Raw genomic sequence first — 13,835 nt, forward strand, 5'->3', positions numbered from 1 at the left:
AGTCTATAAAATCAAACAAAAATCTGATGGAACTATAGAGAGGTATAAGGCTCGTTTAGTAGCCAAAGGGTTCACTCAAAGACATGGAATAGATTTTCATGAAATCTTCTCTCCCGTGGTTAAATTCACCACTGTTAGGAGTCTTGTTGCTATTGCAGTCAAAAGGAATTGGAATATACATCAATTTGATGTTAATAACGCATTTTTACATGTTGAATTACATGAACAGGTATATATGCGTTTACCACTTGGTCATGAGGCTTCTTCCTCTTATTCACTCGTTTGCAAACTCAAAAAATCTCTTTATGGGCTAAGACAAGCCTCTAGACAGTGGTATGCTAAACTCTCTAATGCATTGCGTTCTAAAGGGTATTTTCATTCTCCTAATGATTATTCTCTTTTCTTAAAGAAATCCTCTTTTTCAATTACAATTGTTGCAATTTATGTCGATGATATACTTGTTACGGGTGATGACATTGGAGAGATACAATGCTTAAAAGAGTTTTTACACCATCAATTTAAGATTAAAGACTTAGGTCTTTTACATTTCTTTCTTGGAATAGAGTTTAATAAACTTGATCATGACATGATGATACATCAAACCAAGTTCATCAAACAACTACTTCAAGATTATGATCTAGATGATGCTACACCAGTTTCAAGCCCTCTTCCTCCTCAAGTGAAGTTACTTCCAAAAATGGACAATCCACTTCCAGATGCAACAATTTACAGACAACTTATTGGCAAACTTAATTTTTTGTTGCATACTCGTCCTGACTTAGCCTTCTCTGTGCAACATTTAAGTCAGTTTAATCAGACACCTTCTCAAGAACATTATTCTACTGCTATTCATGTTCTCAAATACATCAAAGGTATTATTTCACAAGCTTTGTATTTTAACGATAACAAAAATTTCAAGCTGGATGCTTTTTGTGATTCGGATTGGGCAGCATGTCCCATTACCCAAAAATCAGTTAGTGGATACTATATTTTGTTTGGTGGATCTCCGATTTCATGGAAATCAAAGAAGCAATCAACCATATCCTTATCTTCTGCAGAAGCTGAGTACCGATCAATGCGACAAGTCACTGCTGAACTTTCCTGGTTGAGTCGTCTTCTTGATGAATTAGGAGTCACAGAAATTACTCCTATACCCCTTAAGTGTGATAATATGGTTGCTATCTATATCGCTAATAATCCTGTCTTTCATGAACGTACGAAGCATATTGAAATTGATTGCCACTTCGTCCGCAACAAGGTTCAAGAGGGTTTAATCTGTTTATCTCATGTTGATACTAATGAACAATTGGCAGACATTCTTACCAAACAAGTCTCAGGTTCTCGACATTTTGAGGCTACATCCAAGCTTGGTCTGATCAATGGTCCTAAGCTTGACGAGGGGTGTTAAATAATTGATTAGTTAGAATTAGTTTTACAGTCGGTTAGAAGAAGGGCATTTATGTAATTTCAATTATTTGTTCAGTTAGTTTGATAGATTGTACATATTAGAACTTATACAATGTATTGATTCAGTTTTTTCAAGAATATCGAAGGATTTCTTTCTCAAATTCTTCTCTTCAATCTCAGTTCTAACAGTTTCACAAAGAAAATCAATTGCAAAATAGTTTTATAAGAAAAATTCTTTTAAAATCATTTTCGTGAATGCACACAATCATATTTAAAGAATTCATATAATATATATAGAAAATATATCATCACATAGAAACAAAAATCATAAAAGCATCAATATAAGATTGTATTAATATGTATTATTGGTAATAACTCATTTCAACTAGTTGTAGATTAGCCATATTATTTTTATTTGGATTACTGGCCAACATTTATACATCAAAGTTTAACAAAGTACCTAACTACTTATTAAGCTCTTAATGAAATTTAGTATTTTGAAGTCTTGTTTTATCCTTTAGATATGTTTCTTACATTATTAAAGGTTAATATACGTGATTTAAAGTCAAACGAATCAATGGAAGAAAAGTTATAAGAATTTTAATTTGTCACAGACAAATTACACGATCTATGCTTTTTATGCATTCAAAGTACACGAGTTACATTTTTGGGGTTTATCAACACTTCGATGAAAAATGTCATTTAGCTCATCTATTAATTATAACCATTGCGATTCTAAATCTAATAATTTAGGAGGAGTTTGTTATTTTATCTATATTATTATTTTTTTGAAAAAATATCATTTTCATCACTTATGTTTGCGGATGTACAGACATATATAAAAAATACATTTTTTAGAGGCCAAAAGATATAAAATATATGTTTGTCATTTTTTGCATAATATGTATAAAACATATGTTTGTCCTCTTTTTGCATAATATGTACAAAACATATGAAAAATACATATGGTTGTCCTCTTCGAGGTGTTGCTGCTGCTGGACTATCGGCAGTGTCGCCGATTGTAGCCTTCTAGTTCCAGCATTCTTGGAAAGACAGAGCGTCGTCGTCGATTATGATTTACGTGAGGATTAAGCTTGAATGAACGAGCGGGAATGACAATTAGGGAATTCAACTTTGATGATTGGAATTTCGTGAGGGCTGCCTTGAAGCCTTGAACTGATCAAGTTTAACCCTACGTAAAATAGTAATCGGGCCACAATAATTTTTACTTTATAATTAATATTTTTATTTAATATATAAATATATAATATATTTTTAAATTAATTAATTTATGAAATTCGGTTTTTCGGCTTGGTTTGATTTAAACTTCATGAGACCGAAACTCGAACCAAAAAACCAAATTCACAATTCGATTTGGTTTCAGACCAAACCAAAAACCAAATATGAATTTGGTTTAGTCTGAAATCGATTTTGGTTCGACTTAGTTTTCGGTTTTTTCGGTTCTGGACCAAATAATTTTCATCCTAATCCAACCAAATCAATTTCAACCCAACATAATCCTTATATTAAGAATTACTTTTTACATGTTAGTCTCTTTTCCTTTTCCTAGTTCAAATACTAACAAACCTTTTTTTGTCGGTCTTTAAGCCTTAAAAATGAAATTGGGTATTGAAGACTTTAAGCCCTAAAAATGAAAGCATATTTCAAGTACATAAATGTTATGCACTAAGTGGGCTAATGGCCGCACCCCTTTCCGAAAGGTCCGTAGGTTGGACGGTTGATTGGACCCACAAGTCGGTGGCAATGTGGCATGCTACCACAAACGACGAATTTGACAAGCTTTTAATCTTTTATTAATTTATTAAGTAAAGACAAAAATTATAGACACTACTACGGTAATATAAAAAGATTAATTATTGATTTATGTAATTTTTTAAATAACTAGTATATTAAAATGGTTATAAAGAAGATCCATATTTATAAGTCATTTATGTAGTTTAAGAATTAAGATGTATATTTATCAACACATCCATACAATTCCTTAAAGTAAATGGATTAAAAGCGATACCACTTTCTTGTTATAGGGTTTTCTATAATCGTAAAACCTACCAATGTAATCTTGTGCACATAACTAGTGGCGGATCTAGAAAAAAATATTACTAGGATCCATCTTATATAAAAAATGAAACAAAAATTTGAAAGTAGAAAAAATCAGAAATTTTGAGATTTTTTGGGAGTTTAATCTGTTAAAAATATTACAAAATTAGTTTTTTTCAGCAAAAGTGGGTGACAAAAGGGATAATTTCAGCAAAAGATGAATTTTTTAAGGGCTGATGGACCCTCATTCTTACACTGTGGATCCACCACTGCATATAATAGTCGAGGTCATGCACAATAAACTCATCTACGTCTGACATATCCACATGACCTTTAGATATTTCATATCATGATACATTGAAAATATATCTCATGATTTATGTTCATTAAAAACAGGGTATCATTACCTTTTAATAATACGAAAGCACCAACAAAATACAATATTTTATTTAAAAAAGTAATTAAAAGACCGATTATGTAATAACAAAACAATATTTTATTTAAAAAAATAACTAAAAGATCATTAACTAATATGTAACAATAAAAGCGTACTGCGGATGTTTTAATGATAGACAATCTGGTGATCCATATTGTAAGCACCATTGTTCGCAAATGATATTATTAGCATAAGGTAAGGTTACCGTAAGTAAAGGAGACAACGAAAGAGATGAACAATTGGAAGAGACGAAGAGTTTTTTTTTTTTGGAAAATGTCGTAAAAAACATATAGTGATCAACAATGAAAATGTAATGATACGAAAAAATGGCAGAAGTCTAATAAGGAAGAAGAGATGTAACGAAAATGAGAAAACTACCATCGTGCACAACATGTGAAATTTAACACAATCTGAAAAAGTCATAAAATTGAAAGAAAACTATTAAATTATGACCAAAATTGCAAAAATAAATGTTTAGGTCCTAAATTATAAAAAAAAGAAAGTTAGAAAACTTAGAGTCCTAACTATTTAATAATGTTATTTCTAACCTAACTTACTTTGCTTGTATATTGTTTCTTAATTTATTTAAAATGAAACTGGGGTTTAACCAAGTTTTATTTTTACAGTCATATAGAAACTATAGTTTCGATTCGATTACATCGCAAAACTACATCATAAAATTAATAAGAAGCAAATAAATGTGAGGTCGTAAGATAATCATTAATCTATCCAAGATAAAATTAAAAAATCGTTTTAAATCTAAAACACAAGAAGTTCATTTAGTTTAATAAAAGTTAAATAAAAAAGCGCAGCCAAAGCGCAACAGCGTTATGCGTAACAAAACATTATAATTTAAATCAAATTTTAACATATTTTTCTGAAAAAAAAAATCGTTTCTAAAGTCCATTTTTATTCAACTTAATTACAATGACTAGGTTTCAATATATATTAATTACCAGTAAATCATGCTTATTTAGACTCGAACTCTGAGCCTGTAAAAGTTAACATATTTTATTAATTTATATGTATAATAAATAAAAATAGGTGATCAAAGTGCTTTATTATTATTTCCATCTAAGACGAAAGTATATTTATTTCAGGAAAAGAATTATTCCACTTTTTTTCTATGTAATGATATTTTATACCATGGGGAAAGAAAGTGTGAATGTGATGCATCCTTTTGCTATAAGACAGAGCAACTCAGAGGGGTTTATGGCTTTATGCTGACCTGAGATCGCACTCTTTTTGCTCTCTTCACCTGCAAAAATCAAATCTCTGGATTCAACTACTACCGATGGGTATGTCACTCGACTTCTTCAAAATCACTGCTAAATTTATCATATCTAATGCACTTACTATTCATTTTGCACATCTAAACCCTAATGTCGATACAGTTGATTCAACATTGTGCTTTTTGTTTACCGTTGCAACGGTATAAATTTTAAAATCTGCAACTGACCTTTAATCTCGTTTCGATAGTATTAACTGATCTTGTTGAGTAATTAGGTACTGAAGTAATTTGATCTTGTTTTTGATCTAGACAATAAAGTTGTGTATGGTGAAATTATAAGCATGTAGGATCTTTGACAGAGTTAATCGAGTTACCTGATCCTTACAGCGAGACTTTGTTGTTGACCTGTTTGTTCTCTTGAAGAAACTGGAATGTGTTAAGGTGAAAATTCCGTGTTGGAATGGGATCTGGAATACAAATAAAGGAATAAGTTGCAGTGAACTTAAATTAATAACTAATGTTACTAATCACCAACTCCGGTGTTGGAAATGATAAAAGGTGTAAAAACTGAAACGGAATGCTGGATCATGTGAAAATTGTGGTGTTTTGAAATAGTTGTATTCAGTTGATTGTTTTATTTGTAAGATGAAGATTGTATGCTTATGGAGTCATGATATACTGATTCAAGTGTTGCCTTTTGTAGACAAAGAAGCCGGTTGCTGCTCCACCCACCTCATAGAAGGAGATGGCACTTTTAATGGTGAAGGACTTGATAATTTTATCAAAGAAGTAAAACTGGCTGAATGTGGACTTTCTTATGCTGTTGTTGCCATCATGGGTCCTCAAAGCAGTGGTATGTCTTTTATATATTGAGATTGCATTATCTGCAAGTTCTGATTTCATATTTGTGACAGGGAAGAGCACACTTCTGAATAATCTTTTTCACACAAACTTCAGGGAAATGGATGCTTATAGGGGAAGGCATGCATCTATTTTTCTTGCATCTTTTTTATTGTTAATATACCTCCACATTTGTTGACTTTCTGCATTGACTTTTTACAGGTCTCAAACCACCAAAGGTATTTGGATGGCAAGATGTGTTGGCATTGAACCTTGCACCATAGTAATGGATCTTGAAGGTACTGATGGAAGAGAGCGAGGAGAGGTTAGTATTCATTGTTTTATTTTATTCTTTTGGTTCTCTTTTTAAATAGTTATTGAGCTTTTTCTGCTTCTCCAGGATGATACTGCATTTGAAAAGCAGAGTGCACTTTTTGCCCTTGCTGTTTCAGATATAGTGCTTATCAACATGTAAGCCTTGTGATAGCCTGATAAAAGTAGATATGTTTTTTCTGTAAATTTTAATTGCTTTCCTTGGGGTACATTGTGTTATACAGGTGGTGTCATGATATTGGGCGTGAACAGGCTGCTAACAAGCCACTTCTAAAAACTGTATTCCAGGTGCATTGTCTTTGCATTTGCTTTATCCTTTTTTATTTGTTAGCACTAATGTCAAAATATTGAATTTTAAACTTCTGTATTTCAGGTTATGTTGCGACTATTTAGTCCACGTAAAACAACTTTGATGTTTGTTATTCGTGATAAAACAAGGGTACGTTGTCTTGTGCAACACATGTTTTTAAAGATTTAACAAGTTGGATGACATTTGATGTAATTATCCTTTTGTTTCTGTATAGACCCCCCTTGAAAACTTAGAACCTGTCTTGAGGGAAGATATCCAGAAGGTAATTATAGTTAATAGTTATTAATTATTTATTGTATTACTCCACAGTTAACACAATTGCAACACTTATAATGCTCTGTTCTGTGTCTCAGATTTGGGATTCTGTCCCTAAGCCAGAAGCCCACAAACAGACTCCATTGAGTGACTTTTTTAATGTAGAAGTTGTTGCACTTTCTAGTTTTGAAGAGAAAGAAGAACAATTTAAGGAGCAGGTATGATAAAGATTTACTTGTAGATATTATATGAGAGACATGGATATTTTTAACATTTTCTAATTATATATATTTTTTGTTCCACTAAAGGTGGCTAGTTTGAGGCAAAGATTCTTCCATTCTATAGCACCTAATGGCTTAGCTGGCGATAGGAGGGGGGTAGTTCCTGCTTCAGGTTTTTCCTTTAGTGCCCAACAAATTTGGGAAGTTATTAAGGAAAACAAAGACCTTGACTTACCTGCCCACAAGGTAAACTTTTTAACAATCATCTTTTTTTTTTTTTTTTTTTTTTTTTTTTAACTTTTAAAAAGTTTTTGGATGTTAAAGTTCCTGCTATTTTTACAGGTGATGGTTGCCACTGTAAGATGTGAAGAAATTGCTAATGAGAAGTACTCTTTCTTTGTAACAAACGAGGTACATTTTAAAAAATACCACTTTCAACTTTCAAGCACTAATTACGTTCTATGAAAATATATATAAACTCCTGTTTAAACAGGACTGGTGTGACTTAAAAGATGCTGTACAATCTCATTTAGTCCCAGGCTTTGGAAACAAGCTTAGTTCAATGATTGAGGCTTCTTTATCTAGGTAAACATAGATTTTTATTGTCTTTTTGTGTTTGTTTCAATTTTCAAAATGTACAATATTTATTAATTTATATAATTTTTACGGTTTCAGTTATGATGAAGAAGCGACTTACTTTGAAGATGGTGTTAGATCTGCCAAACGAAAGCAGTTGGAAGAGAAATTGATTCAAGTAATATTTTATATTTCTTTCTTCATGATAAGTATGTTTCATATTTGTTGTACTAATTGATTATTATATTATGATTTATTTAGCTTGTTCAACCGACATATCAATTGATGCTGGAACACATACAATTAGAGACACTCAATAAATTCAAAAAAGCACTTGAAGATGCTTTAAATGGAGGACAAGGGTTTGCAAAAGCTGCTTGGAATTGCACCGAATCATTCATGACACTCTTTGATGAACAATGCAAAGGTACACATCAATAGATCCCAGTTTCTTAAACAACACACACACACACACACACTTTGTTTGTAGGCCTAATACATTCAATCTACAGATGTGGCTATCAAACAAGCTGTTTGGGATTCGGCTAAAGTAAGGGATAAATTTTCATGTGAGATAGATTCACATATTGCTGAAGTTCAAACAGCCAAACTAGCTGAACTTAATGCACTATATGAGGTAATACATTTCTTAAGCTGTAATAACAATTTGCCCTTTTAAAAATGAATTTTTTTTAGTTATCATTGGTTTTTTGTTTCTATTTTCAGTCAAAGTTGAAAGTGGCATTGGAAGGACCAGTTGCAGCCCTACTAGAAGGAGGTGGTGATGACACCTGGCTCGCAATAAGGAAACTTTTTCATCAAGAAACCAAAACAACCATCTCTGACTTTTCTGATGCACTTTCTGGTTTTGAAATGGACAAAAAAGCCAATGAAGAAATGATTTCAAATTTAGAAATTTTTGCTAGAGGAATAGTCGAAGGGAAAACAAAAGAAGAAGCAGGGAAAGCTTTGTATCGCATGAAAGAGAGGTATAACTTGCTAATCTCTCACTCTCACTAATGAAATTAATCTATCTAATCATTTTATCTCAAGAATTTTTTATTTTACAGATTTACTTCTCTATTTAACCATGATGCTGATTCAATGCCACGTGTCTGGACCGGAAAGGAAGATATACGCGCAATTACCAAAATAGCCCGGTCTTCTGTAAGAGTCATTTCATTAGAAAATAATAGAGCAAAATTAATTAATTAATCTATTATAGTTTAACAATTTATGTTTATGTTTCAGTCTTTAAAGTTGCTGTCTGTATTGGCTGCAAGTCGTTTGGATGTAGATGGTGATAAGATTGGGGACACATTAGTCCTTGCGTTAGTGGATCACAAAAAAGACAAGAATACCCCCATGCAGGACCCATTGGTCTCCAGCACATGGGAAGAGGTAATTATTTGTACTCACAGTTGTGTAAATGATTTATTTTTAATTGCATTTTGTGTATTATGTGCAAACAGGTTCCAGCAACAAACACACTCATAACTCCTGTTCAGTGTAAATCATTATGGAGCCAATTTCAAAGAGAGACAGAGTATACTATTACTCAAGCCATTGCTTCCCAGGTACGGTATCTTTTAGAGTAAATTGCCGTTTTGGTCCCCGAGTATAATTGATTTTTGTAATTCTGGACCTTATTTGAGGTTCTTGTAACCTTTTTGGTCCCTACTCCAAGTAAAATGACTATTTTTTGGTCCCAAAAAATATAAGTCATTTTACTTGGAACTTGGATTGGGACCAAAGTTGAAAAAATCAGCTATGCCTAGGGACCAAAAATGAATGAAGTGAAGTGATTCTAAGATTCTTCTTGTGTTTACTGGTATGGTTTTCAGGAAGCTAATAAGCGAAATAACAATATGTTACCACCTCCATGGGCAATAGCTGCTATGTTCATCCTAGGATTTAACGAATTTATGACACTTTTAAGGTTTGTTTGTTTTCTTGTCTCTCTAACTAACTTGTTATGCTCAAATCCACAATTCACTCACACCACTTACATTGTCTTGTTTTGCAGGAATCCATTATGGCTGCTTGTTATTTTTGTGGGTTATCTTCTTTTCAAAGCATTGTGGGTCCAACTAGACATATCTGGTGAATTTAGCAATGGCATGGTGAGTTCCATTCCATCTAAATATATCGAATCATAAAGTCATATAACAGCAACATACTTCACAGTTTATTTATTTATTTTTTCTGTTTTTTTTATGCTTACAGCTTCCAGGAATTCTGTCTTTATCCACCAAGTTTCTTCCTACAGTCACAAATCTGCTTAGAAAACTAGCCGAAGAGGGGCAAAAGCCTGTTGTAACCCAGCCACAGGTATTAGGGTCAAATTTTCAAGGGGTAGTTTCGTCATCTGGCTCATCTGGTGTAACCATGGAAAATGGAAATGGAACCGAGTACACTAGTCCCACCACACATGTCAAAGAGCAATAGATCCATTCATTTGATTTTGATCACACACTTGTACACATGCAAAACTCGTTTATTTACACATATATATCATTTTATGGATTTTTTAATATATGCTCGAGGAGGGATAAATTTTATATCAGGTGTCGTGTATTTTGATCATGGGACGTTACTTTTTGTAGTCACATGTTCAGCTCTTTGTTTGTATATTGTATTTGTGGGTATGCCTGAAAAGAGACATTTTTGATATTTTTTGTGTCTGTATTTTAACAAGCTATATTTGTATCTATAGTACCAAAAATCGATAATAAATGATTGATGAAACCATACATTGTTATTTGTTTATCGATCTAGCTAGTCATTGAACCATTGTTATAAAAGTAATAATAAATACTAGTTCTGTGGTTAAATAGATAGTATGTTGAGCTTTTTGTATTTTGACTTTTTCCAAAACCTCGTAACCTAGAATATGTTTTTGTTAAACTGTAATAAGTGTACAAGACTTCAATCAGTAATTAAATAATGAAATTGCCAAGTGTGTTTCGGTATTTTGGTTCTTGCCCTTTTTCTGTTTTCAGAGTTTTGCGAAAATTCCCTTCTAAGTAATGATTTCGTAATTGCTTTTTTTCCCCTTCCAATTAATTCCATAAGAGCAGGTGAGAAAATTGAATGTCACATTTAAAAGTAAATAGCCTTATGCCCTTGTCAGTTGTCATAGATTATACGTAGTTGGTTTTGGCCAGTCTATTATATTGTATCTTTCAATGCATCCGCTCTGAGTATGTTGCTCCTAGATCATACCTATATTATGAGTTATGATTATGACTAGGCTTAATGTAAAACCTAAACTTATATATCAACTCGCTTTCAAGAAAAAAGCCCATAGTTCATATGTGAGGAGGGAAAATGTACACGTAGCCAAACGATATCCCAATGCTATCCAAAATTATGGTCAATGACTAATCACCACCCGAAACACCCAAAACCCTTGGTTTCTAAAACAAGAGTCAACCCCACAACAAAACAAAAGAAGGATGTCGAATAACAAAGATAACGATGTTCTAACACCATTAAAAAAACAATATAGCAATAATCAAACAATCATGAGATTGTGTACATTCACCGAGGAAAAATCGTTACTTGTATATTGCACAAATCAAACGGGGTTACAAAGCTTATCAATGTACAAAAGATGAAACAAAAGCATAATAAATCACCACTAAGAGAAAAATGGAGGAAGTAGGGAAAAAACGACGAAATAACACATTAAATATCCAATATCTACTAAAGGAATCCTATCCCATCGGTATCAGGTGTTGTTCTCTATCTCCTTGAGGTTGATGGTTTAAGTCTCGTTGGAGACATAGATGGTTCCAAAAAAATATCCAATATCTAATTAATTCTACCATATTTGAATAAGGTTTGTTAAACAAAATTGAATCAAGAGGAATCTCAATTGCTTGTTTGTATTTGCAAGTAGTATGTTTCAAACCCTTTATTTATCCTTCTATTTTTCTTGGTTCGATAGAAATTCAGAAACAAACAATATGCAATACATTACAACGCAAAATCTCTGGGAATTATTTTCAAACATATATTGTATGAACTAGTTCTTATCAAAAAATTCCGGAGTAGTTCTTATGATTTTTATGAACTAGTTCTTATCAAAAAATTTCGAAGTAGTTCTTATGATGATTTTTGAACACATTCTTATGATGATTTGGAATACGTCAATTTTCGAACATTTTCTTATGAAGATTTTCTAGCTAAATGTTATGAAGATTTACTAACAATAATAATAAAAACAAACTTACTAAACAACACGGGTTCGTTCTTCACATTCTTTTTTCCAACAATCTTCTTCATTTTTTCGAACATGTTCGTCACCAATGGATTTGCAAAAAGGGTACCACCAATGACAAATTGAAGCTTTAAACATGGGACCCCAAACCGAGTTCCAAGGTTAATGACATGTTTGAATTTTTTTTTTCAAAGAAGGTGATAAACTAAGGGTTTTTTTTTTTTTTTTTTTTTTTTTTTTCCAAAACAATTGTTGTAACAAATATTGTACATCGGGGTATCTTTTCTCAACTTTACATAATGCACAATAGTTCGATCACAAATTAAATAATGAAATTGCTAATGTTGCGTTTGATCGTAGAAAATTCTCTAGTTTTTCAGAAAAGTAAAAATATTGAAAACACGTTTGGTTTGATAGTTTTTCTATAATTTTTCTGAAAAAAAGATTTTTTTGTTTTCCAAAATTACAAAGAAATTGAAAAACTAATAATTATTGTTTTTCACACTTTCCAATTTCCAATATTTTCTAAAATATATAAACACACACACCAACCCGACCCATCCCACCACAGCCACACCCATACGGCCATACCCATATCCATCCACATAAAAACTAGAAAATGAAAAACTAACAGAAAAAACACAACCAAACATGTTTTTTAATTTTTATAAAACCGAAAATGAAAACTCAAAGGTTTAACCAATCACATTTTCTAAATTTTCCAATGAAAACTCTACTCATTTTTTTAAAAACTTTTCCAAAAAAACAAAACAAAAAAATGAAAACTCAAAGGTTTAACCAATCACATTTTCTAAATTTTCCAATGAAAACTCTACTCATTTTTTTTAAAAACTTTTCAAAAAAACAAAACAAAAAAAGTTGTTTTTCACAAACAAAGGCAATCTAAGTGTTTTAAGTATCCTAATTCTTGCACTTTTCGGTTTTCAAAATTTTGCTACATTTCCTTCTAAGCCATGATTTCTTTATTTTTCCTTTTTCCGATCAATACCAAAAGAGTAGGTGAGAAAATTGAATGTACATTTAAAACTAAAAAGCTTTGTGCCTTTTTCATAGATTATACGTAGTTGGTTTTGGTCGGTCTATATTTTATGTTTCAAAACATCCTTTATGAGCATATCTTGCTTTTAGATCATACCTACATTATGTCTAGTCTTGAGGTAAAACCTAAATTTGTATATCAACTCTCTTTGAAGAAAACAACCATCAACCATCATTATTGTCACTTTGCTACGTTTGTATGTGAGGACTAAGGAGAGGTTAATTATAATATGTTTACAATTCAAAACTATAAAATGTGAGTCATAACTCATCGATCAGTCATGTTCTTCTAACAAAGGTAGATAGAAATGGGACCTTAATGAGGCCCAACACTTTATGATGGCATGGAGGTACACTTAGAAAATACAAATTAACCCAAGATGGTCATAAAAACACATGTCTGCAGATTTAATAACTCAAAAAAGGATTTGTTCTTTGTTATTTGGCAAATACATTTGGTTTGTAAACATTCTTACTCTAAATATAAATATGGTTTTATGACTTTATCCTATTTAATTTGTGTGTTACCCTCTTTGTAGAGATGGCTCACGAGACTAAAGAGCCATTTGCATGTTTCATGTCACTTAGATTTTTCACAAGAAGACACAAGATTTTTGTGAATGATAAAAGTACATTGTCTCCATACTTTCATTTGATGTTTGGAGCCTCTAACCTCCATTTTGAGCACTTATTTAGAATAAAAAGCTCAAATTTGTGTCATTTAATTTTGGTATGACCAAAGGCATTGAATATGAATCAGAAAATTGCAGTGAATATTTATTATGTGATTCTGAATTCACCACAAAATCATAACTTTGCAATTACATTTGTGGGGCGTCATTGTTGGATCGCTATATACCTTACAATTTACATACGTTTTTGTG

The 13,835-nt window shown here is 31.9% G+C and overlaps 1 protein-coding gene across 1 annotated transcript; it reads left to right on the top strand.

Moving 5' to 3' along the window:
• Positions 1-5,043: 5,043 nt before the first annotated feature.
• On the top strand, positions 5,044-10,434 carry LOC145144951 (protein ROOT HAIR DEFECTIVE 3-like). Its single transcript, XM_079074901.1, has 22 exons — positions 5,044-5,199; positions 5,836-5,985; positions 6,047-6,113; positions 6,195-6,297; positions 6,373-6,443; positions 6,530-6,593; positions 6,679-6,744; positions 6,830-6,877; positions 6,969-7,088; positions 7,179-7,337; positions 7,434-7,502; positions 7,585-7,676; positions 7,767-7,845; positions 7,929-8,094; positions 8,180-8,304; positions 8,394-8,656; positions 8,738-8,834; positions 8,919-9,068; positions 9,140-9,244; positions 9,512-9,606; positions 9,694-9,790; positions 9,894-10,434. Exons 1-22 carry the CDS (start codon positions 5,196-5,198, stop codon positions 10,113-10,115), a joined length of 2,412 nt encoding a protein of 803 aa, XP_078931027.1. The 5' UTR covers positions 5,044-5,195; the 3' UTR covers positions 10,116-10,434.
• The last annotated feature ends 3,401 nt before the right edge of the window (positions 10,435-13,835 follow it).

Source organism: Lactuca virosa, chromosome 1 (genome assembly GCF_052849685.1).
Source record: "Lactuca virosa cultivar CGN04683 chromosome 1, Lactuca_virosa_CGN04683_v6, whole genome shotgun sequence".
Classification (NCBI taxonomy): Eukaryota; Viridiplantae; Streptophyta; class Magnoliopsida; order Asterales; family Asteraceae; genus Lactuca; species Lactuca virosa.